At 48.1% G+C, this 26,614-nt stretch overlaps 1 protein-coding gene across 1 annotated transcript in view; it reads right to left on the minus strand.

Moving 5' to 3' along the window:
• The window catches only part of BEND5 (BEN domain containing 5), a 158,772-nt gene that overhangs the window by 130,621 nt on the left and 1,537 nt on the right, over nucleotides 1–26,614 (minus strand). The window contains exon 2 of the mRNA XM_038760624.1: nucleotides 13,378–13,500. Within this exon, the coding sequence (XP_038616552.1) occupies nucleotides 13,378–13,500 (123 nt within the window). The remainder of the gene's footprint in view (nucleotides 1–13,377; nucleotides 13,501–26,614) is intronic.

Consider the following 26,614-nt stretch of genomic DNA (forward strand, 5'->3'; position numbering starts at 1 on the left):
CAGGGTGACATAGAAGGGAGCGGGAGAAGAGGAAAAGGGGGGCTTAGTCTGGGAAGGCCTCATGGAAGAGGTGTGCCTTCAAGAAGCAGCGTGGCTCAGTGGAAAGAGCCCGGGCTTTGGAGTCAGAGGTCATGGGTTCAGATTCCGGCTCTGCCAATTGTCAGCTGTGTGACTTTGGGCAAGTCTCTGTGCCTCAGTTACCTCATCTGGAAAATGGGGATTAAGACTGTGAGCCTCCCATGGGACAACCTTATCATCTTGAAACCTCCCCAGTGTTTAGAACAGTGCTTTGCACATAGTAAGCGCTTAATAAATGCCATCCCCTTTTAGACTGTGAGCCCACTGTAGGGTAGGGACTGTCTCTATATGTTGCCAATTTGTACTTCCCAAGCGCTTAGTACATTGCTCTGCACATAGTAAGCGCTCAATAAATACCATTGATGATGATGATGATCATAATAAGGCTTTGAAGTGGAGGGAGAGTAAGTGTCCTCTCATCTGTAAAATGGAGTTGAAGACTGTGAGACCCATCTGGGACAGGGACTCTGTATGGCCTGATTTGCTTTTATCTTCCCCAGCACTTAGTGCGTTGCCCGACACATAGTAAGCGCTTAAAAACATTATTATTATCACCAAGGGAGCGAGCAGGGGCTGGGCAGCAGGTTCAACCGGTCCAGCCCCTTGCTTCTGTTGTCTGCCACCTCTCCAGGGGCCACGGCCCAGAATACGGACAAGATTCCGCCGCTCCAGGAAACGCTTTTAACTCAACAGGCCGAGAGCACCATCGAAAGTCCTTGAATCACTCCGCAGAGGCGCCTACGCTTAATGTCTGCCCAACAGAGGCACCCGCTCAAGAACTCATTCAAATGACTCGAACCGCTCGGAGAACCAGCCAAACGCCGTGGACCTTCAGCTGGCCCTAAGGAAGGCGAGTCCACCGGTCCTCGGAGGCAGCTCCGGCCGGGTGAAAGGTTCTCCGTCGGAGACACGGAGGGTAACGAGGCTGCCAAGGTCCGCTAACTAAGTACCCTACCACCCATCGCCTCCCAGATGGACGATGAAGAGGAAGGAGACGCGGTGTGGCCTAGTGGATAGAGCACAGGCGGACCTGGGTTCTAATTCCGGCTCCGCCACTTGTCTGCTGAGTGACCTTGGGTAAGTGCCTCAGTTCCCCCATCTGTAAAATGGTGATTAAGACTGTTAGACCCATGTGGGGCAGGGACTGTGATCAATTTAGTCAATCTAGTACGGGGCTAATGGTTGCGGGGGGCTCTTCCGGGACGCCAAGCGGGGTCGTAAGAGGAGCCATTACTCTATCTATCTATCTATCATCTATTTATTTATATGTACATATTCTATTTATTTTATTTTGTTAATATGTTTTGTTTTGTTGTCTGTCTCCCCCTTCTAGACTGTGAGCCCGCTGTTGGGTAGGGACCGTCTCTAGACGTTGCCAACTTGGACTTCCCAAGCGCTTAGTACAGTGCTCTGCACACAGTAAGCGCTCAATAAATATGATTGATTGAATGAATGAATGAATCTAATTACCTTGCATCTACCCCAGAGCTTAGAACAGTGCCTGGCACATAGAAAGCGCTTAACAAATACCAGAAAAAAAAAGTGGGTGAATTAAGAAGGCAGGAGTGCCCTTGGAGCTGCTGACACTGCAGTCGCCCCAAGGTCCAGACCATAATGAAGGTCTGGAAATCATTTTAGTCTCCAACCTTCCAAAGAGCTGGTGGCTTCTGCACCATTTCCACCAACATCTGCTACTTTCTGGTGGGAGAACAGTGCTTTGCACATAGTAAGCTCTTAACAAATACCATCATCATCACCAGAGATGCCTGAGCCTTCCCTGACTGAGCCCTCCTTTCCCCTTCTCCCATTCCCTTCTGCATCACCCTGACTTGCTCCCTTTATTCACCACCCCACCTCCCAGCCCCACAGCACTTAATAATAATAATAATTAAGGCATTTATTCAGCGCTTACTATGTGCAAAGCACTGTTCTAAGCGCTGGGGAGGTTACAAGGTGATCAGGTTGTCCCTCGTGGGGCTCACAGATTTAATCCCCATTTTCCAGATTAGGTAACTGAGGCCCAGAGAAGTGAAGTGACTTGCCCAAAGTCACACAGCTGACAATTGGCGGAGCCAGGATGTGAACCCATGACCTCTGACTCCAAAGCCCGGGCTCTTTCCTCCTGAGCTACGCTGCTTCACTTATGTACGTATCTGTAATTTATTGATTTATATTAAAGTCAGGCTCCCCCTCTAGACTGTAAGCTTGTTGTGGGCAGGGAATGTGATGGCTCATTTTTATATCGTACTCTCCCAAGTGCTTAGTACAGGGCTTTGCACCCAGTAAGCACTCAACAAATGCGATTGAATTTCACCGTTGGGAGCACCGTTGCCAACCTGTACTTCCCAAGTGCTTAGTACAGTGCTCTGCACACAGTAAGCGCTCAATAAATACGATTGATGATGATGATCTTTGAGGATGGAGGGTTACCAGAGGCACCCACCCAACCAGCCAACCGGCCAATCCGGCACCGGCATTGGGGGGGGCCTGGGCTTCCGTCCGGCTCCGGCGCCGCCTGGTACCTCAATATTGACATTCCGAGCGGAAGCGGGATGCTTTCTGTTTAATATGACAATTAGGGCATTACCATCGAGAGCCCGGGTCCCCTTTGCTTATTTAATTTTGCCAAATCGGAAAGCGGGGCTTCATTGATCTCGAAGCAAGTCGGTGCTTTTCTCCCTAAATTAAACATGAATCTTTTCTCTGCAAATGTCAAGTGATATTGGAATGGCCTGTGGCAGATAAATGATAATTCATAGTGCCCTCTAAAGTCCCACCCCTTTGCCCCATCTCTGATATTTGAGGGGCAAAGTGATGTCCCTGTGGTGAGGAGGGGCCGCGAGAAGCCGGAATCGCAGGCCTGGTCCACCCATGGGCGTATAGCGGGGGTTCCCCGGGGTTCCCCGTCGATGAATGACTGGCTTGAGGATGCTCATTTTCACTGAAATCTGCCTGTCTTTTTTTTTTAATGGCATTTGTTAAGCATCTACTATGTGCCAGGCACTGTTCTAAGCACCGGGATAGACGCAAGCTAATCGGGTTGGACAGAGTTCATGTCCCACTTGGGGCTCACAGTCTTAATCCCCGTTTTCCAGATGAGGTGACTGAGGAGCGGAAAAGTGAAGTGACTTGCCCAAGGTCACACACATAGGGGATCAAGACTTTGAGCCCCATGTGGGACAGGGACTGTGTCCAACCTGATCAGCTTGAATCTTCCCCAGAGCTTAGTATAGAACCTGGCACATAGTAAACACTTAACAAATGCCATTTAAAAAAAGCAACACAACTGCAATCTCACAGCAAATTTGTGTTGAATAATTCATAAAATCTGATATTCCAGTGTCCTTGGGTTTACTTCGGCGGAAGTATAGATCTCTGCCTTCATGGGAACGATGCATAATTACCCTTTTGATTGCTTAATTCTACGATTTGAGGATAATGAATTCTTTAAATGTGAAAAAGATAAATATTGCGTGTTCTCTTGACTTAGCGGTTGCAATCCAAGCTCACGTGATCCCGGGATTTGCAACGTATCAGTGTGCCACTCATTAGGAAATAGCGTGACCTAATGGAAACTTCAGTGGCCTGGGAGTTAAGGGACATGGATTCTAATCCTGGCTTTCCTGTTTCCTGCTTTATGACCACGGATAAGTCACTTTGAACTTCTCTGGGCCTCGATTCCTCAACTGTAAAATGGTTATTCAATACCTGTTCTCCCTCCCACTTAGTCTGCGAGCTCCGTGTGGGTCAGGGACCGTGTCCACCCTCATTAACTCGTACCTTCCCAGTACTTAGTACAGTGCTTTGCCTATAGTAAGCGCTTAACGAATGCCATTGCTACCATTAGAAAGACTAGCATTTTCTAACTGATGCTTGTAAATTAGAGTGAGTTTTCCACCTTGTTTATCCTCCAGGTGAAAATGTTGGCTCTTAATTCTCATGACAGTTGGGCTCTGGGAATTTAAGCAGCTCTCCATACCTCTCTTCATTAGGGATGGCCAGCGGAGAGTCAGGGGTGGAGAGGAGAAAGTTCGGAGCGTTGGATGGTTTGGATTGGGCTCCTGGAGAGAATCAGGGTTGGAATGGGGAGAGTCAGGGATGTGGGATGGCCGCAGGGATGGTCACTGCGGGGAGGGTCAGGGGTGTGGGATGGTCTGTGCTTGGTCACTTGGGGGGAGGCAGTGATGGAGAAGACAAGCAGGAGGTGTTGGAAAGTCCGTGCTGCGTCACGTTATATAGTTATATAATATATTGTTATATATATAATATATAATATATAATATAATATATATCTCCCAAGTGCTTTGTACACAGCTCTGCATATGGTAAGAGCTCAATTAATCAATCAATCAATCATATTTATTGAGCGCTTACTGTGTGCAGAGCACTTTACTAAGCACTTGGGAAGTACAAGTTGGCAGCATAGAGAGACAGTCCCTACCCAACAGTGGGCTCACAGTCTAAAAGGGGGAGACAGAGAACAAAACCAAACATACTAACAAAATAAAATAAATAGAATAGATATGTACAAGTAAAATAAATAAATAAATAAACAGAGTAATAAATATGTACAAACATATATACATATATACAGGTGCTGTGGGGAAGGGAAGGAGGTAAGATACTAAGCACTTGGGAAGTACAAGTTGGCAGCATAGAGAGACAGTCCCTATCCAACAGTGGGCTCACAGTCTAAAAGGGGGAGACAGAGAACAAAACCCAACATACTAACAAAATAAAATAAATAGAATAGATATGTGCAAGTAAAATAAATAAATAAATAAATAAATAGAGTAATAAATATGTACAAACATATATACATATATACAGGTGCTGTGGGGAAGGGAAGGAGGTAAGATGAGGGGGATGGAGAGGGGGACGAGGGGGAGAGGGGGAGAGCGCTGATAAATGACTGATGAGCACTAGATAGCCTTTAATAAAGACATCTCCACTGCAGCCAGCACTGTGCTGAGCGCCACAGGGAGGGGCGGCCAGCTCGCAGGAGGGGCTGGTGGGGTGGGTGTCTGGGACAAGCCCACATGGCATCCACAATAGGCGCCCAGTACAGTAGTCTGCACACATAAGGCATCCACTGCACTATAAGCACCCAATGCTCTCTACCCAGAGAGAAGCAGCGTGGCTCAGTGGAAAGAGCCCGGGCTTTGGAGTCAGAGGTCATGGGTTCAAATCCCAGCTCCGCCAACAGTCAGCTGTGTGGCTTTGGGCAAGTCACTTAACTTCTCTGGGCCTCAGTGACCTCATCTGTAAAATGTCCCCCCGTGGGACAACCTGATCACCTTGTAACCTCCCCAGTGGTTTGCTCATAGTAAGCGCTTAATAAATGCTATCATTATTATTATTATTATTACCCAAAAGGTGGGCAGTCTGGTGCTCTGCACCCCACAGGGGTTCGGTCCAGTGCTCAGGACCCCTCCGGATCCCAGGTTGGTGTTCTGCACCCCGAAAGGGCCCAGGACAGGGCTCTGCACCCCAAGAGAGCCCCGGACAGTACTCTGCATCCCACAGGGGCCCAGACCAGCGCTCTGCAGGCATCAGCGTGGCTCAGTGGAAAGAGCCCGGGCTTTGGAGTCAGAGGTCATGGGTTCAAATCCCGGCTCCACCACTTGTCAGCTGTGTGACTTTGGGCAAGTCACTTAACTTCTCTGGGCCTCAGTTCCCTCATCTGTAAAATGGGGATTAAGACTGTGAGCCCCACATGGGATAACCTGATTACCTTGTATTTACCCCAGCGCTTAGAACAGTGCTTGGCACATAGCAAGCACTTAACAAATACCGACATTTTCAGCGCTTAGAACAGTGCTTTGCACATAGTAAGCGCTTAATAAATGCCATTATTATATCAGCTTCTAGACTGTGAGCCCACTGTTGGGTAGGGACCGTCTCTCTATGTTGCCGACTTGGACTTCCCAAGCGCTTAGTACAGTGCTCTGCACGCAGTAAGCGCTCAAGAAATACGATTGACTGATCAGCTGCCTGGGACAGTGCTCTGAACACAGTTGGCACTGAGTCGCCACTGGTTTTTGAGACCCCCACCCCCACCTTTTAGACTGTGACCCCACTGTTGGGTAGGGACTGTCTCTATGTGATGCCAATTTGTACTTCCCAAGCGCTTAGTACAGTGCTCTGCACATAGTAAGCGCTCAATAAATACGATTGATTGATTGATTGATTGATTTTGACAGTTTAGCCTCAATCCCGCTTGGTGCTAAAGACATCTCCGGCAGGGCCACAAGAGCATGGGAGTTAACACAACTACTACTGCACGACACAACCCCCAGCCCCCCACCGCTCCCCCCCGCACCCCGTCTTTGAGGCCAGGCTACGGCTACAGCAATCAGGCTCCATTTTCCAGCCTCCCCCTCCAGCCACCCCCGGCCCAGGCGGACAATATATACCATCCAGGCTTCCGTGCAGCCATGATGAATGGGATGCCTAGTTCCGTCCTTGCTCTCAGCAAATTTCTTTCTCGTTGTGAAGAAAGTACGTAATTGTGTCCAGGAGCAGATTAATTCCTGAGCGAGAAAGAGGCCTCGAGTAGCCAAACCCGGTTAGAAAGCTCTGCAGCCCATTAAAGTCCTCCCGGCTACTGGGGTGACGCGGTCACGTGAGCCTCTCCCACAGCCATCAATCCCGGGGGGACCACGAGAAGCAGCGTGGCTCGGTGGAAAGAGCTCGGGCTTTGGAGTCGGTGGTCACGGGTTCAAATCCCAGCTTCCCGGCTGTCAGCTGTGTGACTGTGGGCAAGTCACTTCACTTCTCTGGGCCTCAGTTACCTCATCTGGAAAATGGGGATTGACTGTGAGCCCCCTGTGGGACAACCTGATCAAACTTGTAGCCTTCCCAGCTCTTAGAACAGTGCTTTGCACATAGTAAGCACTTAATAAATGCCATTATTATTATTATTATTATTATTATTATTATTATTATTTCTTCTCAAGTTCCCTTTCTAGACACGCACCCTCAGTCCATCAACCAATCGACAGATCTTACTGAGCGTCTACACTGGGAAAAGCACTTTTCAAAGCACCTGAGAGAGTACAGGAGGTGGTCAACAGGATCTCTGCCCATGGGGTGGTTTATGGTCATTCATTCATTCATTCATTCCCTTCCCCACAGCACCTGTATATATGTATATATGTTTGTAGATATTTATTACTCTATTTATTTATTTATCTATTTTACTTGTACATATCTATTCTATTTATTTTATTTTGTTAGTATGTTTGGTTTTGTTCTCTGTCTCCCCCTTTTAGACTGTGAGCCCACTGTTGGGTAGGGACTGTCTCTATATGTTGCCAATTTGTACTTCCCAAGCGCTTAGTACAGTGCTCTGCACATAGTAAGTGCTCAATAAATACGATCGATGATGATGATGATTCAATCGTATTTATTGAGCGCTCACTGTGTGCAGAGCACTGTACTAAGCGCTTGGGAAGTACAAGTTGGCAACATATAGAGACGGCCCCTACCCAACAACGGGCTCAGAGTCGAGAAGGGGGTGACAGACAACAAAACAAAACATGTGGACAGGTGTCAAGTCGTCAGAACAAATAGAATTAAAGCTCAATGCACATCAATAACAAAAAAAATAGAATAGTAAATATGTACAAGTAAAATAAATAGAGTAATAAATAATAATAATGGCATTTATTAAGCACTTACTATGTGCAAAGCATTGTTCTAAGTGCTGGGGAGGTTACAAGGTAATCAGGTTGTCCCACTGGGGGCTCACAATCTTAATCCCCATTTTACAGATGAGGGAACTGAGGCACAGAGAAGTGAAGTGACTTGCCCATAGTCACACAGCTGACAATTGGCGGAGCCGGGATTTGAACCCATGACCTCTGACCTCAAAGCCCCGGCTCTTTCCACTGAGTCACGCTGCTTCTCTAAAAAATCCGTACAAACATATATACAGGTGCTGTGGGGAGGGGACGGAGGTAGGGCGGACTGCATGCAGAGAGCTTGGGAGAGTACAGCAGAGTTAATAATAATGATGGCATTTGTTAAGCGCTTACTATGTGCAAAGCACTGTTCTAAGCGCCGGGGAGGTTACAAAGTGATCAGGTTGTCCCACGGGGGGCTCACAGTCTTAATCCCCATTTTACAGATGAGGTCACTGAGGCACAGAGAAGTGCCACGCCGCTTCTCTAGAGTTAATAGAACTCAAAAGTTCTATTAATACGATTGATTGATTAATAGTTAATAGAAGCAGCATGGCTTAGTGGCAAGAGCCCGGGCTTGGGAATCAGAGGTCGTGGGTTCTAATCCCGGCACCGCCACTTATCAGCTGTGTGACTTTGGGCCAGTCACTTGACTTCTCTGTGCCTCAGTTACCTCATCTGTAAAATGGGCGTTAAGACTGCGAACCCCCCGTGGGACCACCTGCTTTCCTTATATCTACCCCAGCGCTTAGAACAGTGCTTGGCACACAGTAAGCGCTTAACAAATACCATCATTATTATTATTCTCTGCACCTTAGTTCCTCCCTCTACAAAATGGGGATTAAATCCTCCTCCCTCCAATTTAGACTTTGAGCCCTATGCAGAGATGATGAGCTTATATTTACCCCAGTGTTGAGAACAGTGCTTTACACATAGTAAGCTCTTAATGAGGACTATAAAAAAAAGTGGATTAAAAAGGGACTGAAGTCCTATTTAACGACTAAGGGAAACCCTCCCAGGCCCAGACCGAGGGTGGGAAAAGCCCCTCAAATCACCAAGCCCCTCAAATCACCAAGCCCTCGCCCTACGGCTCATCAGCATCCAAACATTATTTGCCAAATCACTCCCTTTTCTGCTTCCTGTTTAGCCACACGAAAGGTTAACTTTCACAATGCTGACCCGGCAAGAGAGAAATTCATTTACATTAGCGCGGTAACATCAATTTCCCATGTAACTTTAGTAATGCATTTACCGGAAGGAGATTAATATCAATTGTATAAATCATTCACGGGCATTTTCCAGGGTGGGAGGCATCTGGGTAATGTCATATATGTTAGCTGATATCACTCCGGGCCTCCTGCATCCATTAATCTGGGCCCAAGGTTGTCAGGAGGAAAGAAAAAAAAAACTTTCAAAAAAATCAATCTCCCCGCTCTTCGTTTCTCGGGACGCCTGAGCGAGGTCAGGAGCTGCTGTTCCGGTCACCCCCCCACCCCACCCACACCTGAAGGTGACATTTTCGGAGACGGAAGCGGGTGGGAGAGGTCAGTCTGAATAACAGTAATGATTGTGGAATTTGCTAATCAATCAATCAGTCGTATTTATTGAGCGCTTACTGTGTGCAGAGCACTGGACTAAGCGCTTGGGAAGTACAAGTTGGGAACATATAGAGCCGGTCCCTACCCAACAGTGGGCTCACAGCAGTCTGGAAGGGGGAGACAAAGAACAAAACCAAACATATTAACAAAATATAATAAATAGAATAGATATGTACAAGTAAAATAAATAGAGTAATAAATACGTACATAGGTAAGCACTTACTATGCGCCAGGTACTGCACTAAGCACTGGGGTGGACCCGAGCAAATCGGGTTGGATGCAGTCCCTGTCCCACATGGAGCTCACAGTCTTCGTCCCCATTTTTAAGTGGAGGGAACTGAGGCTCAGAGAGGTGAAGTGTCTTGCCTAAGGTCTCCCAGCAGACAGGCGGCGGAGTCGGGATTGGAACCCAGGTCCTTCTGACTCCACTAGGCCCCGCTACTTCTAAAGTTCCCCGCGGGCCCCACGGTCTCAGGGTGCTAGAGTTGAGCCCACTGTTGGGTAGGGACTGTCTCTATATGTTGCCAACTTGGACTTCCCAAGAGCTTAGTACAGTGCTCTGCACACAGTAAGCGCTCAATAAATACGATTGATTGATTGATTGATTGATTGATTGATTGATTGGAGCCAGGAACTGATTGAGACCCAGGATCCCGGGCGTCCGGGCCTCCGGCCTCTGTGAATTAAGGTGGAAGCCCCCACTCGCCCACCCTGTCGGACAGTGATCTGCGTCCGGAGCAGAGACCGCGTCTCCCCTGACTGTCTCATCTCTCCACAACGCTGAGCCCAGCGCAGAACTTCACCAACACCATAAGAAGGACCATCAGTATGGCCTAGTGGGTAGAGCTTAACAAATACCACAATTATATTACTAATATTAATAATAATAATAACCCAATGATTTTGTATTTACCCCAGCGCTTAGAGCAGTGCCTGGCACATAGTAAGTGCTTAATGAATACCACAATTTTTATCATCATAATTATTATCAGCTTATTATTATTGTTAACAAGCTGATCAATCAATCAATCATATTTATTGAGCACTTACTATGTGCAGAGCACTGTACTAAGCGCTTGGGAAGTACAAGTTGGCAAAATATAGAGACAGTCCCTACCCAACAGTGGGCTCACAGTCTAAAAGGGGGAAACAGAGAACAAAACCAAACAGACTATACTAAGCTGATGATCTTGTATCAATCCCAGCGCTTAGAACGGTGTCTGCAAATAGTGCTTAACCGATACCACCATTTTAAAATCATTATCATTAATAATTAGTATATTATTCATTCATTCAGTCGTATTTATTGAGCGCTTACTGTGTGCAGAGCACTGTACTAAGCGCTTGGGAAGTACAAGGTAGAGACGGCCCCTACCCAACAGTGGGCTCACAGTCTATTATCACTGATATAAAAATTTTAATTACTAATAATAATAATTTAAAATGGTGGTATTTGTTAAGCACTATTATTATACTAATTATTATTATTATTATTTAAAATACACTATAATTTGATGTTGTTACAAAATATTAATGAAAACCTGATGACCTGTATCGACCCTAGTGCCTGGCACAGAGTATGCACTTAACAAGTACCACAATTATTATTATTATTATCATTATTATTAACCTGATTACCTTGTCTCTACCCCAGCACTTAGAACAGTGCCTGGCGCATAGTAAGTGCATATCATCGTGGGCAGGGAATGTGTCTGTTTACCGTTGCATTGTAATAATAATGAGGGTATTTGTCAAATGCTTACTTTGTTCCAAAGCACTCCAAGAGCTTAGTACAATGCTCTGCACACAGTAAGTGCTCAATAAATAATAGTAATAATGGCATTTATTAAGCGCTTACTATGTGCAAAAGCACTGTTCTAAGCACTGGGGAGGTTACAAGGTGATCAGGTTGTCCACGGGAGGCCCCATATTCTGGATGAGGTAACTGAGGCCCAGGGAAGTGAAGTGACTTGCCCAAAGTCACCCAGCTGACAACTGGCGGAGCTGGGATTTGAACCGATGACCTCTGACTCCAAAGCCCGGGCTCTTTCCACTGAGCCACGGAAGACCGGAAAGAAAAAGAAAAACAGAGGGCCGGGGGCAGCCCCTTCCCCGCCGGGCTTGGTTTCCACCTGGAGGGTCTCCCCTGTGGGGATGTCGCTTGGCGGACCACTTTCCGAAAAGGTGACGCACCCAATCCTGCTGATCTCAAATGGAATTATACCCTGGGTTTAACGATCCCCGTCACTGCCTCTCGGCCTGCTCGGTCCAGCGCCGCTGACCCCTTTCCAATAGCAAAAACAATTGAACGCGATGGGATGAATTTCTCGGCTTCGCCAATCGATCAGTTCCACAAATTATACCGCTGCCCCGTCTCCGAGCCGAGATACACAGAATCACAACAATCATTAAACGACAGTCAGAAATACTGATCAAACCCAATCACAGAGAAATATCGCATGCTGTGGGGCTTCAGAGTCTTCTTTAAAACCTGGAAAGTACACTTTCCCTTCTCTCTCCGTGGCACGGCGTTGCTACCTATTTTTTTGTGTGTCTGGTATTTTTAAGCGCTTACAATGCTAATAAGAATGACAGTAGCAATAATTTTGGTATTTGTTAAGCATTTACCATGTGCCAAGCACTGTACCTGGCACGGGGGTAGATAGGCGCTAATCGGGTTGGACATAGTCTATGTCCCACATGGGGCTCACGGTCACAGTTTTAATCCCCATTTTCCAGATGAGGGAACTGAGGCCCAGAGAAGTGAAGTGACTTGCCTAAGGTCACACGGCAGGCAATAATAATAATAATAATAATAATGGCATTTATTAAGTGCTTACTATGTGCAAAGCACTGTTATAAGCACTGGGGAGAATACAAGGTGAGCAGGTTGTCCCACGGGGGGCTCACAGTCTCAATCCCCATTTTCCAGATGAGGGAACTGAGGCCCAGAGAAGTGAAGTGACTTGCCTAAGGTCACACGGCAGGCAAGTGGCGGAGCCGGGATGAGAATCCAGGTCCTCTAACTCCCAGGACCGGGCTCTTTCCATCAGGCCACGCTGCTATTTGATAAGCTAATCAAAGATGTCCGGCATTGTGACTGTCAGTTTTTCTATTTGCAATATTACAGCCGGGGAATGAGCTCCCTCCTCTGCAAAATTTCCCTTTGTCCAGGGCTGACGTGGGTGTTTGTTTCCCGGTCAGAAATCTGCCACCCTCGGCTGTACTCATCTCTCAGGTGAAGCAGCAGGTGAGAGGTAGTGTGGCCTAATGGGTGGAGCACAGGCCTGGGACTCAGAAGGTCATGGGTTCTAATTCCGGCTCCGCCACTTGTCCGCTGGGTGACCTTGGGCAAATCACTTCACTTCTCTGGGCCTCATCTGTAAAATGGGGACTGAGACTGTGAGTCGCACAGGGGACATGGACTGGATTAGCGCCTAGTACGGTGCCTGGCACCTAGTAAGTGCTTAACAAATACCATTATTACTTTTACTATTATTACCTATTCATTCATTCATTCATATTTATTGAGCGCTTACTGTGTGCAGAGCACTGTACTAAGCGCTTGGGAAGTCCAAGTTGGCAACATCTAGAGACAGTCCCTACCCAACAGTGGGCTCACAGTCTAGAAGGGGGAGACGGAGAACAAAACCAAACATATTAACAAAATAAAATAAATAGAATAAATACGTACAAATCAAATAAATAGAGTAATAGCGCCACTCATTCATTCGATTGCTCATTCATTCATTCAGTCGTATTTATTGATCCGTGTTCCACGCTTCATTATTCATTTTCCAATTCACCTGCTATTACTGGGTTTACCTCCCTTTTTCCCCGGAGAAGCAGCGTGGCTCGGATAAAGCACTAGGATAGAGCTTACCCTCTCAGCTCCTCGTGGGAAGGAAACGTGGCCACCAACTCCGTTTTGTTGCCCTCTCCCGAGCGCTTAGTACAGCTGCTCCGCCCCCACAGCAGGCGCTCCATAGATAGCACCGATTGATCGCGGGACTCACCGCTCTCGAAGGAGGCGTCGAAGATGAGCTGTCCTTTCCTGGGGGGCCCAGACCAGCCGGAGGGAAGGGCGGCGAATCTGCTCACGTTCCCGGTGATTATTCCTTCGTATCCCGTGCTCCTGCCTGGGAAAGGAGAGGTGATTTCTCCAGTGTCCTCGTTCAGCGGAAGCCCAAGGTCACCATGAAGCCCTCCTCCTTTCCCCATATCCCTCTCCCCTAGATCTGTCCCCTTTCAGCCCTGGCTATTCCACCTCACCTTCAGCCCCGCAGCCTTCACGTCATTTCTTTATCTACATTAACGCCGGCTCCCATCGCTATAACAGAAGCCCCCTTGGCTTCCTGTGTCTGCTACCTCGGCTGGACCGAACACTCAGCAGAAGAGACTGGAAGCTCCTTGAGGGCGCAAATGCAGGCAAATTTGCTCAGCAAGGCCGTTCCTGCCGCCTTCGAACGCACAACAGGAAAACCAACTTGCGATTCCCAGCCCAGGGATGGCACCACCCCCTGTTGTCTGGGCACAAGGCCGTTGGATTGGTGGTGGCAGCCATAATAATAATAATAATAATAATAATGACATTTGTTAAGCGCTTACTATGTGCAAAGCATTGTTCTAAGCCTGGGAGGATACAAGGTGATCAGGTTGTCCCACGTGGGGCTCACAGTCTTCATCCCCAATTTACAGATGAGGTAACTGAGGCTCAGAGAAGTTAAGACTTTTAGACTGTGAGCCTACTGTTGGGTAGGGACTGTCTCTATATGTTGCCAACTTGTACTTCGCAAGCGCTTAGTACAGTGCTGTGCACACAGTAAGCGCTCAATAAATATGATTGATTGATTGATTGATTAAATGACTTGCCCAAGTTCACACAGCAGACATGTTGTGGAGCCGGGATTAGAACCCATGACCTCTGATTCCTAATCCCGTGCTCTTTCCACTGAGCCACGCTGCTTCTTCATAATGATGGCACTTATGAAGTGCTTACTCTGTTCTAAGCGCTGGGCAGGTTACAAAGTGATCAGGGTGTCCCACGGGGGGTTCACCGTCTTAACCCCCATTTTACCGATGAGGTAACTGAGGCTCAGAGAAGGTAAGCGACTTGCTGAAAGTCACACAGCAGAAATGCGGCGGAGCTGGGATTAGGACCCATGACCTCTGACTCCAAAGCCTGTGCTCTTTCCACTGAGCCACGCTACTTCAACATGATGATGAGGATGGTATTTGTTAAGTGCTTACTATGTGGCAAGCACTGTTCAAAGCACTGGGGTTGATACAAATTAATCAGGTTGGACAAAATCCAGACGGCAAACAATAAAAATGAGCGTTACACAGGGGCGATCAGAGGCAGCTCTGGACGTCTCCGGCTGCAGCAGGCCCCCGATCAAATAACGTGATAATGAGACCTTATTTCCCTCTGATCAATCGTCCTACCGAGACAGCCGGGAGCGGGCTACGGGACTGTGAGAGACGTCGACGCCGAAACCGGCTCTGCCAATGACAGATGGGGCACGAGGCCCTGTTTGTGAGCTTTCTCTCCTGAAGACGCTTCCTCCATCATCAATCGTATTTATTGAGCGCTTACTATGTGCAGAGCACTGTACTCCTCCAGGAGGCCTTCCCAGACTGAGCCCCTTCCTTCCTCTCCCCCTCGTTCCCCTCTCCATCCCCCCCATCTTACCTCCTTCCCTTCCCCACAGCACCTGTATATATGTATATATGTTTGTACATATTTTTTACTCTATTTATTTATTTATTTATTTTATTTGTACATATCTATTCTATTTTATTTTGTTGGTATGTTTGGTTCTGTTCTCTGTCTCCACCTTTTAGACTGTGAGCCCACTGTCGGGTAGGGACTGTCTCTATTTGTTACCAATTTGTACTTCCCAAGCGCTTAGTACAGTGCTCTGCACATAGTAAGCGCTCAATAAATACGATTGATGATGATGATGATGTACTAAGCGCTTCCTCCAAGAGGGCTAGCAGATTGCCCCGGCCCCCGGGTGTGGCTCTGGGATAGAAACCGACCCACCTGACGAGCTTGGGGCCTAGGGGGTGTCAATAAGTCAGTCAACTGCATTCACTGAGCACTTACGGTGAGCAGAGCACTGTACTAAGCACTCGGGAGAGTACAGCACTTAGAACAGTGCTTTGCACATAGTAAGCGCTTAATAAATGCCATCATTATTACACTGGACCAACGGGACACACCGGACGCCTCTCCCTAAGAGCCTCCTGTCAGGGGGCTGGATTCCGTCCCTCTGACCTCCATCATTCATTCGTTCATTCAATCGTATTTATTGAGCGCTTACTGTGTGCAGAGCACTGTACTAAGCGCTTGGGAAGTACAAGTTGGCAACATATAGAGACGGTCCCTACCCAACAGCGGGCTCACAGTCTTTTTCCATAATACAAGGTCGTTCAAGAACACAACTCCTACTTCACAGAAGCAGCAGCAGCAACTATGTATTGATCGCCTACCTGGGCATCATCACAGGTAGGCCGCCTCACACCTTCTCCTGGGCCTCTGGGGGAGAAGGAGCCAGCTAATCTCCACCCTACTTTCCCAAGCACTTAGCGCAGTGCTCTGCACCTGGTGAGTGCTCAATTAATACCATGGACCGACGAATAATAATGACAATAATAATGGCATTTATTAAGCGCTTACTATGTGCAAAGCACTGTTTTAAGTGCTGGGGAGGTTATAAGGTGATCAGGTTGTCCCACAGGGGGCTCACAGTCTTCAGCCCCATTTTACAGATGAGGGAACTGAGGCCCAGAGAAGTGAAGTGACTTGTCCAAGGTCACACAGCTGAGCTGGCGTAGCCACCCCCAGCCCCATCTAATAATAATAATAATAATAATAATAATACTGATGGTGGTCTTGGTTAAGCTGTGACTACGTGCCAGGCACTGGGGTGGATCGAGGGCAACCAGGGCGGTTCCCGTCCCACGTGGGGCTGCCAGCCTGCATTCCCATTTTCCGGCTGAGGGAACCGAGGCGCGGGGGAGGGAAGGGACTCGGCCAAGGTCACCTGGCAGACCAGCTTCGTCCGTCTATCCCCGAGGGGAGGGGGATGGTGATGATGATGATGATGGGCAGGGGGCAGGGATCCATACCTGCCCTTTAGGGGCTGCTGGGGGGGGACACAGGGCCTATGTGTGGTCTCTGTCTCTGTCTCTGTCCTCTTCTTATCTCTGTCCCTCTGCCCCCCTCTCGGGGGACCCGGAGCGGCCGGGGTTGGGAGAAGGGGAGGTGAATCCTGGAAGGCTTCCCGGAGGCAGGGCGTAAGAGCGAGGGTGATGATGATGGCATCTATTAAGCGCTTACTATGTGCAAAGCACTGTTCTAAACACTTGGGAGTTTACAAGGTGATCGGGTTGTCCCACGGGGGGCTCACAGTCTTCATCCCCATTTTACAGATGAGGTCCCTGAGGCACAGAGCAGTGAAGTGACTTGCCCAAAGTCACACAGCTAACAATTGGCGGAGTCGGCGTTTGAACCCATGACCTCTGACTCCAAAGCCCAGGCTCTTTTCCACTGAGCCACGCCGCTTCTCATAATCATACTGATGGCATTTAGTAAGCACTTACTATGTGCACAGCACTGTTCTAAGCGCTGTCCCACAGGAGCTCACAGTCTTCATCCCCGTTTTACAGATGAGGTAACTGAGGCCCAGAGAAGTGAAGTGACTCGCCCAAAGTCACCCAGCTGATAATTGGCGGAGCCGGGATTTGAACCCATGACCTCTGACTCCAAAGCCCGGGCTCTTTCCACTGAGCCACGCTGCTTCTCGAGGGTGACCCCGGCCGGCTGTCCTTCAGTCCGTCTGTTCCCCCCGAGGCTGGCAGAGCGAGGTGCCCGGGAAGAACGGGTGCCCGGAGGCGGCCCAGGCGTGCCACCGGGGCGACGGGTGCCAGCGGCTGTGGGTCTGCTATGTGCGGGGGCTCCCGGGGGCAGGGGCCTGTGCCCAGGCCCTGCGACACTTCTTCAACCTTCTGCCCTCACCCACCGCCTGCTCTTCTGCCCCTGTGGCGGGCACCACTCACCATGGGCCGCCAGACCACGGTGCCCGCCTGCTCCTACCACCCGGCCCGGCAGCTCCCTGCCCACGCCGCCACCCCCGAGAAGCCCAACTGCCTGCACCCGCGGGATGCCTGCCAACAAACCTGGAGCCCTGGACCCGACCTAGGCTGCAGGCCCTGGCGCGGCCCGGCTTGCCGAGGACGACCTCTCGCCCGCGTCCTTCATTCATTCAGTCGTATTTATAATATTGGCATTTATTAAGCGCTTACTATGTGCAAAGCACTGTTCTAAGCGCTGGGGAGGTTACAAGGTGATCAGGTTGTCCCAGGGGGGGTTCACAGTCTTAATCCCCATTTGACAGATGAGGTAACTGAGGCCCAGAGAAGTGAAGTGGCTTGCCCAAAGTCACACAGCTGACAAGTGGCGGAGCCGAAATTTGAACCCCTGTCCTCTGACTCCAAAGCCTGTGCTCTTTCCACTGAGCCACGCTGCTTCTCGTATTTATTGACTGTGTGCAGAGCACTGTACTAAGCGCTTGGAAAGTACAATTCAGCAACAGAGACAATTCTGCCTCTGGCCTGGAACGCCCTCCCTCCTCATATCCTACAGACAATGACTCTCCCCTTTTCAAAGCTGAGCGCTCACCTCCTCCAGGAGGCCTTCCCAGACTGAGTCCCCTCCTTCCTCTCCCCCTCCCCCCCGCCTTACCTCCTTCCCCTCCCCACAGCACCTGCATATATGTTTGTATGTATTTATTGCTCTATTTTATTTGTACATATTTATTCTATTTATTTTATTTTATTAATATGTTACAGATTTAGTACTCTATTTTCCTTGTACATATTTACTACGCTATTTATTTGGTTAATATATTTTGTCTTGTTGTCTGTCTCCCCCTTCTAGACTGCGAGCCCGCTGTTGGGTAGGGACCGCCTCTATATGTTGCCAACTTGGACTTCCCAAGTGCTTAGTACCGTGCGCTGTCAGTGCTCAGTGCTCTGCAGGTAACTGAGGCTCAGATCAATCAATCAATCAATCGTATTTATTGAGCGCTTACTATGTGCAGAGCACTGTACTAAGTGCTTGGGAAGTACAAATTGGCAACACATAGAGACAGTCCCTACCCAACAGTGGGCTCACAGTCTAAAAGGGGGAGACAGAGAACAGAACCAAACATACCAACAAAATAAAATAAATAGGATAGAAATGTACAAGTAAAATAAATAAATAAATAAGTAAATAGAGTAATAAATATGTACAACCATATATACATATATACAGGTGCTGTGGGGAAGGGAAGGAGGTAAGATGGGGGGATGGAGAGGGGGACGAGGGGGAGAGGAAGGAAGGGGCTCAGTCTGGGAAGAACTCAGAGAAGTTAAGTGACTTGCCCAAGGTCACACAGCGGACATGTGGCGGAGCTGGGATCGCTTGATGAATACCATCAAAAAGTGGGGTGCCGTGGCTCCAGAGGGGGGTCCCCGGCCCTTTGGCCAGAGAAACAGGGGATGCCGAAGGGCTCACAGGGCGAGATGGGGGCAGAGACATTGGCACTGTTAACTACTCCTCCGTGGGAAAGGAGGGGGTCTCGAGCCCGAAATCCCCCGGCAGAGGCTTGATGATGGGAGACCCCACAGATCCCCCCTGCCAAGTGAGCACACTCATGCGAAAACACACACCTACACAAATGCACACCCCCTGCCATCGCCAGGAAGGAGGGTCGCTTCCCAACCGGCCTGCAGCTCACTCAGCCTGCTCATCATCAGTCGCATTTATTGAGCACTTACTGTGTGCAGAGCACTGTACTAAGCGCTTGGGAAGTACAAATTGGCAACATATAGAGCCCGCTGTTGGGTAGGGACTGTCTCTATATGTTGCCAATTTGTACTTCCCAAGCGCTTAGTACAGTGCTCTGCACATAGTAAGCTCTCAGTAAATACTGTTGATGATGATGATGATATAGAGACAGTCCCTACCCAACAGCGGGCTCACAGTCTAAAAGGGGGAGACAGAGAACAAAACCAAACATACTAACAAAATAAAATAAATAGAATAGATATGTACAAGTAAAATAAATAGAGTAATAAATAGGTACAAACATATCTACATATATACAGGTGCTGTGGGGAAGGGAAGGAGGTAAGATGGGGGGATGGAGAGGGGGACGAGGGGGAGAGGAAGGAAGGGGCTCAGTCTGGGAAGGCCTCCTGGAGGAGGTGAGCTCTCAGTAGGGCCTTGAAGGGAGGAAGAGAGCTAGCTTGGTGGATGGGCAGAGGGAGGGCATTCCAGGCCCGGGGGATGACGTGGGCCAGTACGGTGAGGTACGGTGCTCCCTTCCTCCTTCCATCCGCTCTAACCGCCCCCTCCGCGGCGACGATGGCTTCCCGCTTTTATTTTTAGAGCCCTGGACACGGAGAATTTTAAAGGCCGAGAAACCCACCGGAGTCAGAATTCAACCGGGCTCAGACCCACAAGGGCCTTGCGGAAGGATCCGCACCCGGCAGGTGTGGGCGGTTTTTTCATTTGTTCATTTCTTCATTTTTTCATTTGTTTTATAGTATCTGTTAAGCTCTGACTCTGTGTCAAACACTGTCCTCGGAGCTTGGGTAGGCCGAAGTTAATTAGGTCGGACAGAGTCCCCGTCCCACGTGGGGGCTCGCGGTCTTAAGTAGGAAGGAGAACGGTTGCCCTGTTAACTAGTCTCTCGGATGGGAGATCACGCTCCAGGCCAGCACGAAATACGTACAAACTGCAAGCGCGGTGACTCAGGCCAAATGATTGGAATTAGCAAAAATCTAGTTTCCATCACGTTAAAGCACACCAGGAAAGGGCACGCAACAGAGAGTCGGAGAACCTGGGTTCTAATCCCGGCTCCGCAGCTTTATTAATTATTGTTATTCTTATTATGATATTCATTAAGCGCTTACTACGTGCCAGGCACTGTTTGAAGCGCTGGGTGGGTACAGGTTATTCGGGTTGGAAACAGTGCCCGTCTCATATAGGACTCCCCGTTTTAATGCCCATTTTATGGATGAGGTAACTGAGGCACAGAGAAGTGACTTGCCCAAGGTCACACAGTAGACAAGTGGCCGAGCCATGATTAATGAGAGGCCTCCCAGACTAGTGCTGTTTCTACTAGCCACACTATTTCTCCAATCTGCTTGCCTGCCAAGTGTCAGGCAATCGTATTTTGCCAGTCGATCATATTTAATGAGCGCTTACTGTTTGTAGACCACTGCACTAAACGCTTAAGTGAGTAATAATAATAATTGTGGCATTTGTTAAGCGCTTACTATGTGCAAAGCACTGTTCTAAGCGCTGGGGAGGATACAAGGTGATCAGGTTGTCCCGTGTGGGGCTCACAATCTTCATCCCCATTTTCCAGATGAGGTAACTGAGGCCCAGAGAAGTGAAGCGACTCGCCCAAAGTCACACAGCTGACCAGCGGCGGAGCCGGGATTTGAACCCCTGACCTCTGACTCCAAAGCCCGGACTCTTTCCACTGAGCCACGCTGCTTCTCAGTACAATATAACGATGTAACAGACACATTCCCTGCCTTGTCTAGTCACTCTGCTTCTCTGTGCCTCAGTTTTCACCTCCGTAAAATGGGGATTCGACACCCATTCTCCCTCCATCTCGGCCTGGGAGCCTCATGTGGGACAGGAACTGTATCCGACCAGGTTATCTTGGGTGTACCTCAATGCTAAGTGCAGTACTCAGCACGGAGCAAGCCGTTAACAAACACTCCAATTATGATTGTATTATTATTATTATTACTCTATTTTACTTGTACATATTTATTCTATTTATTTTATTCTGTTAATATGTTTTGTTTTGTTTCGTTCTCTGTCTCTGTCTCCCCCTTCTAGACTGTGAGCCCACTGCTGGGTAGGGACCGTCTCTAGATGTTGCCAACTTGGACTTCCCAAGCGCTTAGTACAGTGCTCCGCACACAGTTAAGCGCTCAATAAATACGATTGAATGAATGATTATTTTTCCAGTGTGTCAGCTTTACTCTCCTGAGGGCTTAGGCCAGTGCCCTGCCCTGCAGATTCATTCATTCATTCAATCGTATTTATTGAGCGCTTACTGTGTGCAGAGCACTGTCCTAAGCGCTTGGGAGGTACCTTCCTCTCCCCCTCCTCTCCCTCTCCATCCCCCCCGCCTTACCTCCTTCCCCTCCCCACAGCACCTGTACATATGTTTGGACGTATTTATTACTCTATTTAGTTATTTATTTTATTTGTACATATTTATTCTATTTATTTTATTTTGTTAATATGTTTTGTTTCATTCTCTGTCTCCCCCTTCTAGACTGTGAGCCCACTGTTGGGTAGGGACCGTCTCTAGAAGTTGCCAACTTGGACTTCCCAAATGCCTAGTACAGTGCTCTGCACACAGTAAGCGCTCAATAAATACAATTGAATGAATGAATGAATGAATATATAGAGACGGTCCCTACCCAACAACAGGCTCACAGTCTAGCAGATGCCCCGCACATACTCCTGGCGATGGTGGGGATGATCAATCAATCAATCGTATTTATTGAGCGCTTACTGTGTGCAGAGCACTGTACTAAGCGCTTGGGAAGTACAAGTTGGCAACATATAGAGACAGTCCCTACCCATCATAAACGGCAGCACAGCCTAATGGAAAGAGCCCAGGCCTGGGGGGTCAGAAAGACCTGGGTTCTAATCCCAGTTCTTCTACTTGTCTGCTCTGGGACTTTGGGCAGGTCTCTTCACTCCTCTGGGCCTCAGTTTCCTCTTCGGTAAAATGGGGATTAAGACTGCGAGCCCCATTTGGGACCTGTACTGTATCCAACCTGATTACCTCGTCTAACCCAGTGCTTAGAACTATGTGCCTGGCACATAGTAAGCACTTAAATATGATTTTTAAATCATATGAAATATGATTTTTGATTTTTAGACCGTGAGCCCACTGATGGGTAGGGACTGTTTCTATATGTCGCCAACTTGTACTTCCCAAGCGCTTAGTACAGTGCTCTGCACACAGTAAGGGCTCAATAAATATGATTGATTGATTGATTTTTAAAATGTAAATGATGTCCCTGGGGGCCAGTAGCCATCTTAGCTGGCCATTTAGGGCTCCTATCTTGATCTTAAGGAGTATTTGACAATCGAGCTCTCGAATTAGACTTCCAAGGAAGACTCTTCCATGTTAAATAGAAACCCCTGACCATTGGCTTTAAAGCACTCAGTCAGCTTGCCCCCTCCTACCTCAACCCGCTGCTCTCCGACTACAACCCAGTGCGCACACTTGAGTCCTCTAATACCAACCTACTCACTGGACCCCCATCTCGCCCACCTCACCGCCAACCTCTCGCCCACGTCCTGCCTCTGACCTACAATGCCCACCCTCTTCATAGCTGATGGCATATGATGGCATTTATTAAGTGCTTACTATGTGCCGTTCTAAGCGCTGGGGAGGTTACCAGGTGATCAGCTTGTCCCACGGGGGGGGGGCTCCCGGTCTTCATCCCCATTTTCCAGATGAGGGAACTGAGGTCCAGATAAGTGAAGCGACTTCATTCAGTTGTATTTATTGAGCGCTTACTGTGTGCAGAGCACTGTACTAAGCGCTTGGGACTTGCCCAAAGTCCCACAGCTGACAAGTGGCGGAGCCGGGATTAGAACCCACGACCCCTGGCTCCCAAGACCGTCCCCGGCGGTTGCCAACTTGGACTTCCCAAGCGCTTAGTACAGCGCTCTGCACACAGTAGGCGCTCAATACATGCGATTGAATGAAGGAAGGAATGAATGAAGGGTAAGCTACAAAACCCCGAAAGTCCATTTTTAAAGAACGTTTACGTCTGCGTGTCCTCTTGCGTTCAAGAGAGATCAGGTCAGACATATGGGGTCTTCAATCAATCAATAAATCGTATTTATTGAGTACTTACTATGTGCAGGGCACTGTACTAAGCGCTTGGGCTCTGGAGTCAAGCTTGGGTCTTGTCGGTGGATTCAAGATTAATTTCTGCTCATGCAGAGGCCCCCTTCTCGACTGTAAGCCCACTGTTGGGTAGGGATCGTCGCTATATGTTGCCAACTTGGACTTCCCAAGCACTTAGTACAGTGCTCTGCACACAGTAAGTGCTCAATAAATACGATTGAATGAATGAATGGATATAAAAGCACATTTCCTCCAAAAGTCCTTCCCCAACTAAGCCCTCATTTCCTCTTCTCTCACTCCCATCTGTGTCGCCCTTGCTCTTGGGTGTGCACCTTTAATTCACCCCTCCCTCAGCACTTCCGTGCACATCCATCATTTATTTATTTATATCGATGTCCGTTGCCGCTCCACGCCCAGACTCTGATCCTAGGCTTGCCGGTTTGTGCTCAGACTCCGATCTTAGGATCACCTGTCCGTACCCAAACTCCGTTCCTAGAATCGCTGGTCGGTGCCCAAACTCTGGTTTTAGGATCCTCGGTCCGTAGTTGAAGCTCCAATCTTAGGATGGCCGAGCCATACCTAAAGATCTGGCCCAGACTGAGCCCCTTCCTTCCTCTCCCCCTCGTCCCCCTCTCCATCCCCCCCATCTTACCTCCTTCCCTTCCCCACAGCACCTGTATATATGTTTGTACATATTTATTACTCTATTTATTTATTTTATTTGTACATATCCATTCTATTTATTTTATTTTGTTAGTATGTTTGGTTTTGTTCTCTGTCTCCCCCTTTTAGACTGTGAGCCCACTGTTGGGTAGGGACTGTCTCTATATGTTGCCAATTTGTACTTCCCAAGCGCTTAGTACAGTGCTCTGCACATAGTAAGTGCTCAATAAATACGATTGATGATGATGATGATGATGATGGCCCTTTGATCTCCGGTCCGTACCCTAAACTCCAGTCCTACTATTACTGGTCTAAAACTGAAACTCCGGTCCCTGACCTTCCTGCCGCCATCATTTCCCCCTGCTACCTCCTTTACCCACACTGTGAAGATAATAACGATAATAACTGTGGTATGTGTTAAGCTTATTATGTGCCAAGCGCTGTTCTAAGCGCTGGGGAAGATGCAAGATAATCAGGTCCCACACGGAGCTCACGGTCTAAGTAGGAGGGAGAACAGGGGTTGAATCCCCATTCTGCAGGTGAGGGAACTGAGGCATGGAGGAGTGATTTGCCCAGGGTCACACAACAGGTAAATGGCCGAGCGGGGATGAAAACCCAGGTCATCTGATTCCCAGGACTGTGCTCTTTCCACTAGCCCACTCTGTTTCTCTTTCGGGAACATTTCATCCGGATCTCCACTGGACCCTTTGCTGCTCTGATGGTTTTTTTGAACAAATTAGGAGAGAAAAAATGTAGGAATATTATATAAATTTAATAATATTAAATAATATTATTGATATTATTAATATTATCAATATTATTATATTAATATTATTAATATTGTAGTAATAATATAATTGATATAAATTTAAGAATATTTAGGGTTTGAGTGAGACTATGCCCTATTTCCAGTTACTTTAGAGGAGAGTTTAAAAATACAAACCTTGGATGGAGTAAAAATAGCTTTACCTGCTTCCCTAATTATTCTTTAATCAAGGACACCTCTGTAATCAAGCTTTAATTTCCCCATTTATCTAGTGTTTCCAAATCCCATTTTCTAACAGACCGAGGTTACGTTTTACCGTATTAGGCCAAAGCAAGATGAAGAGCCCTCGGAGGGAACGTGATCAATCGTCTGTCTATTTCCATTTTCCCTCCCCTTTAGTGGGGGCAGGGTAGTGCCCTGGGACTACCCGCTTTCAAGGCCGCCTGCCATCCGGACGGCGACATCAATTTCCAAGCGAGCCCGTGACTCGCTGTATTGGACGGACCTGGGCAAGGATTGGGAAGCTCAAGGGGGACTTTGGCGGCTTCCAAATCACCCTGACCCCCGGGGCCTGGGCCCCAAGACCCCCAACACACCCAGCTCATCAAAGCAAATCAGGAGAATGTATTATTATTATTACCTTGGCACTCAATAAGTGCTCACTAAGTGCCAAGCGCTGGGGTAGACACAAGATAAGCGGGTTGAACATAATCCCTGCCCACAAGGGGCTCTCATTTTAATAGAAGGGAGTAGGAGTTAATCCCCATTTTACAGAAGAAGCAACAGAGGCACAGAGAAGTTTTTGTTATTGTTATTATTATATATCTGCTAAATGCTTACTAGGGGCTGAGCACTATACGAAGTGCTGGGGTTGTTACAAGATCATCAGGTCTTACCTCCTTCCCTTCCCCACAGTACCTGTATATATGTATATCTGTTTGTACATATTTATTACTCTATTTATTGATTGATTGATTGATTCATTTATTTTATTTGTACATCTCTATTCTATTTATTCTATTTTGTTAGTATGTTTGGCTTTGTTCTCTGTCTCCCCCTTTTAGACTGTGAGCCCACTGTTGGGTAGGGACTGTCTCTATGTGTTGCCAATTTGTACTTCCCAAGCACTTAGTACAGTGCTCTGCACATAGTAAGCACTCAATAAATACGATTGATGATGATGATGATGATCAGGTCGGATAGTGCCCGTCCCACATGGGGCTCACAGTCTATAAAGGACGGAGAACAGGTATGGAGTCCCCCATTTTAAGGATGAGGAAACTGAGGCACAGAGAAGTAAAGTGACTTGCTCAGGGCCACACTGCAGGCAAGTTGTGGAGGTCCTTTGGCTCCAAGGACTGGGAGGAAGGCAAGAGAGGCTGTGAGCAGGGATCGGTCATGTCTTCTAACTCAGTCCAGTGCTCTGCACACAGCAGACTGGAAGCTCCTGAGGACAGGGATCATGTCTACTCACTCTTCTGTCAATCAATCAATCGTATTTATTGAGCGCTTACTGTGTGCAGAGCACTGTGCTAAGCGCTTGGGAAGTACAAGTTATAATGATGATGGCATTTGTTAAGTGCTTACTACGTGCAAAGTACAAGGATACAAGGTGATCAGATTGTCCCACATGGGGCTGACAGTCTTCATCCCCATTTTACAGATGAGGTGACTGAGGCACAGAGAAGTTAAGTGACTTGCCCAAAGTCACACAGCTGACAATTGGCAGGTGAGGGATTTGAACCCATGACCTCTGACTCCAAAGCCCAGGCTCTTGCCACTGAGCCGCGCTGCTTCTCTGCAGCTCTCAGTACAGAGCTCGGCACACAATTAGCCTTCAGTAAAGTTGACGGATGGACTGTTATTTTT

Source organism: Tachyglossus aculeatus, chromosome 18 (assembly GCF_015852505.1).
Source record: "Tachyglossus aculeatus isolate mTacAcu1 chromosome 18, mTacAcu1.pri, whole genome shotgun sequence".
NCBI classification, from domain to species: domain Eukaryota; kingdom Metazoa; phylum Chordata; class Mammalia; order Monotremata; family Tachyglossidae; genus Tachyglossus; species Tachyglossus aculeatus.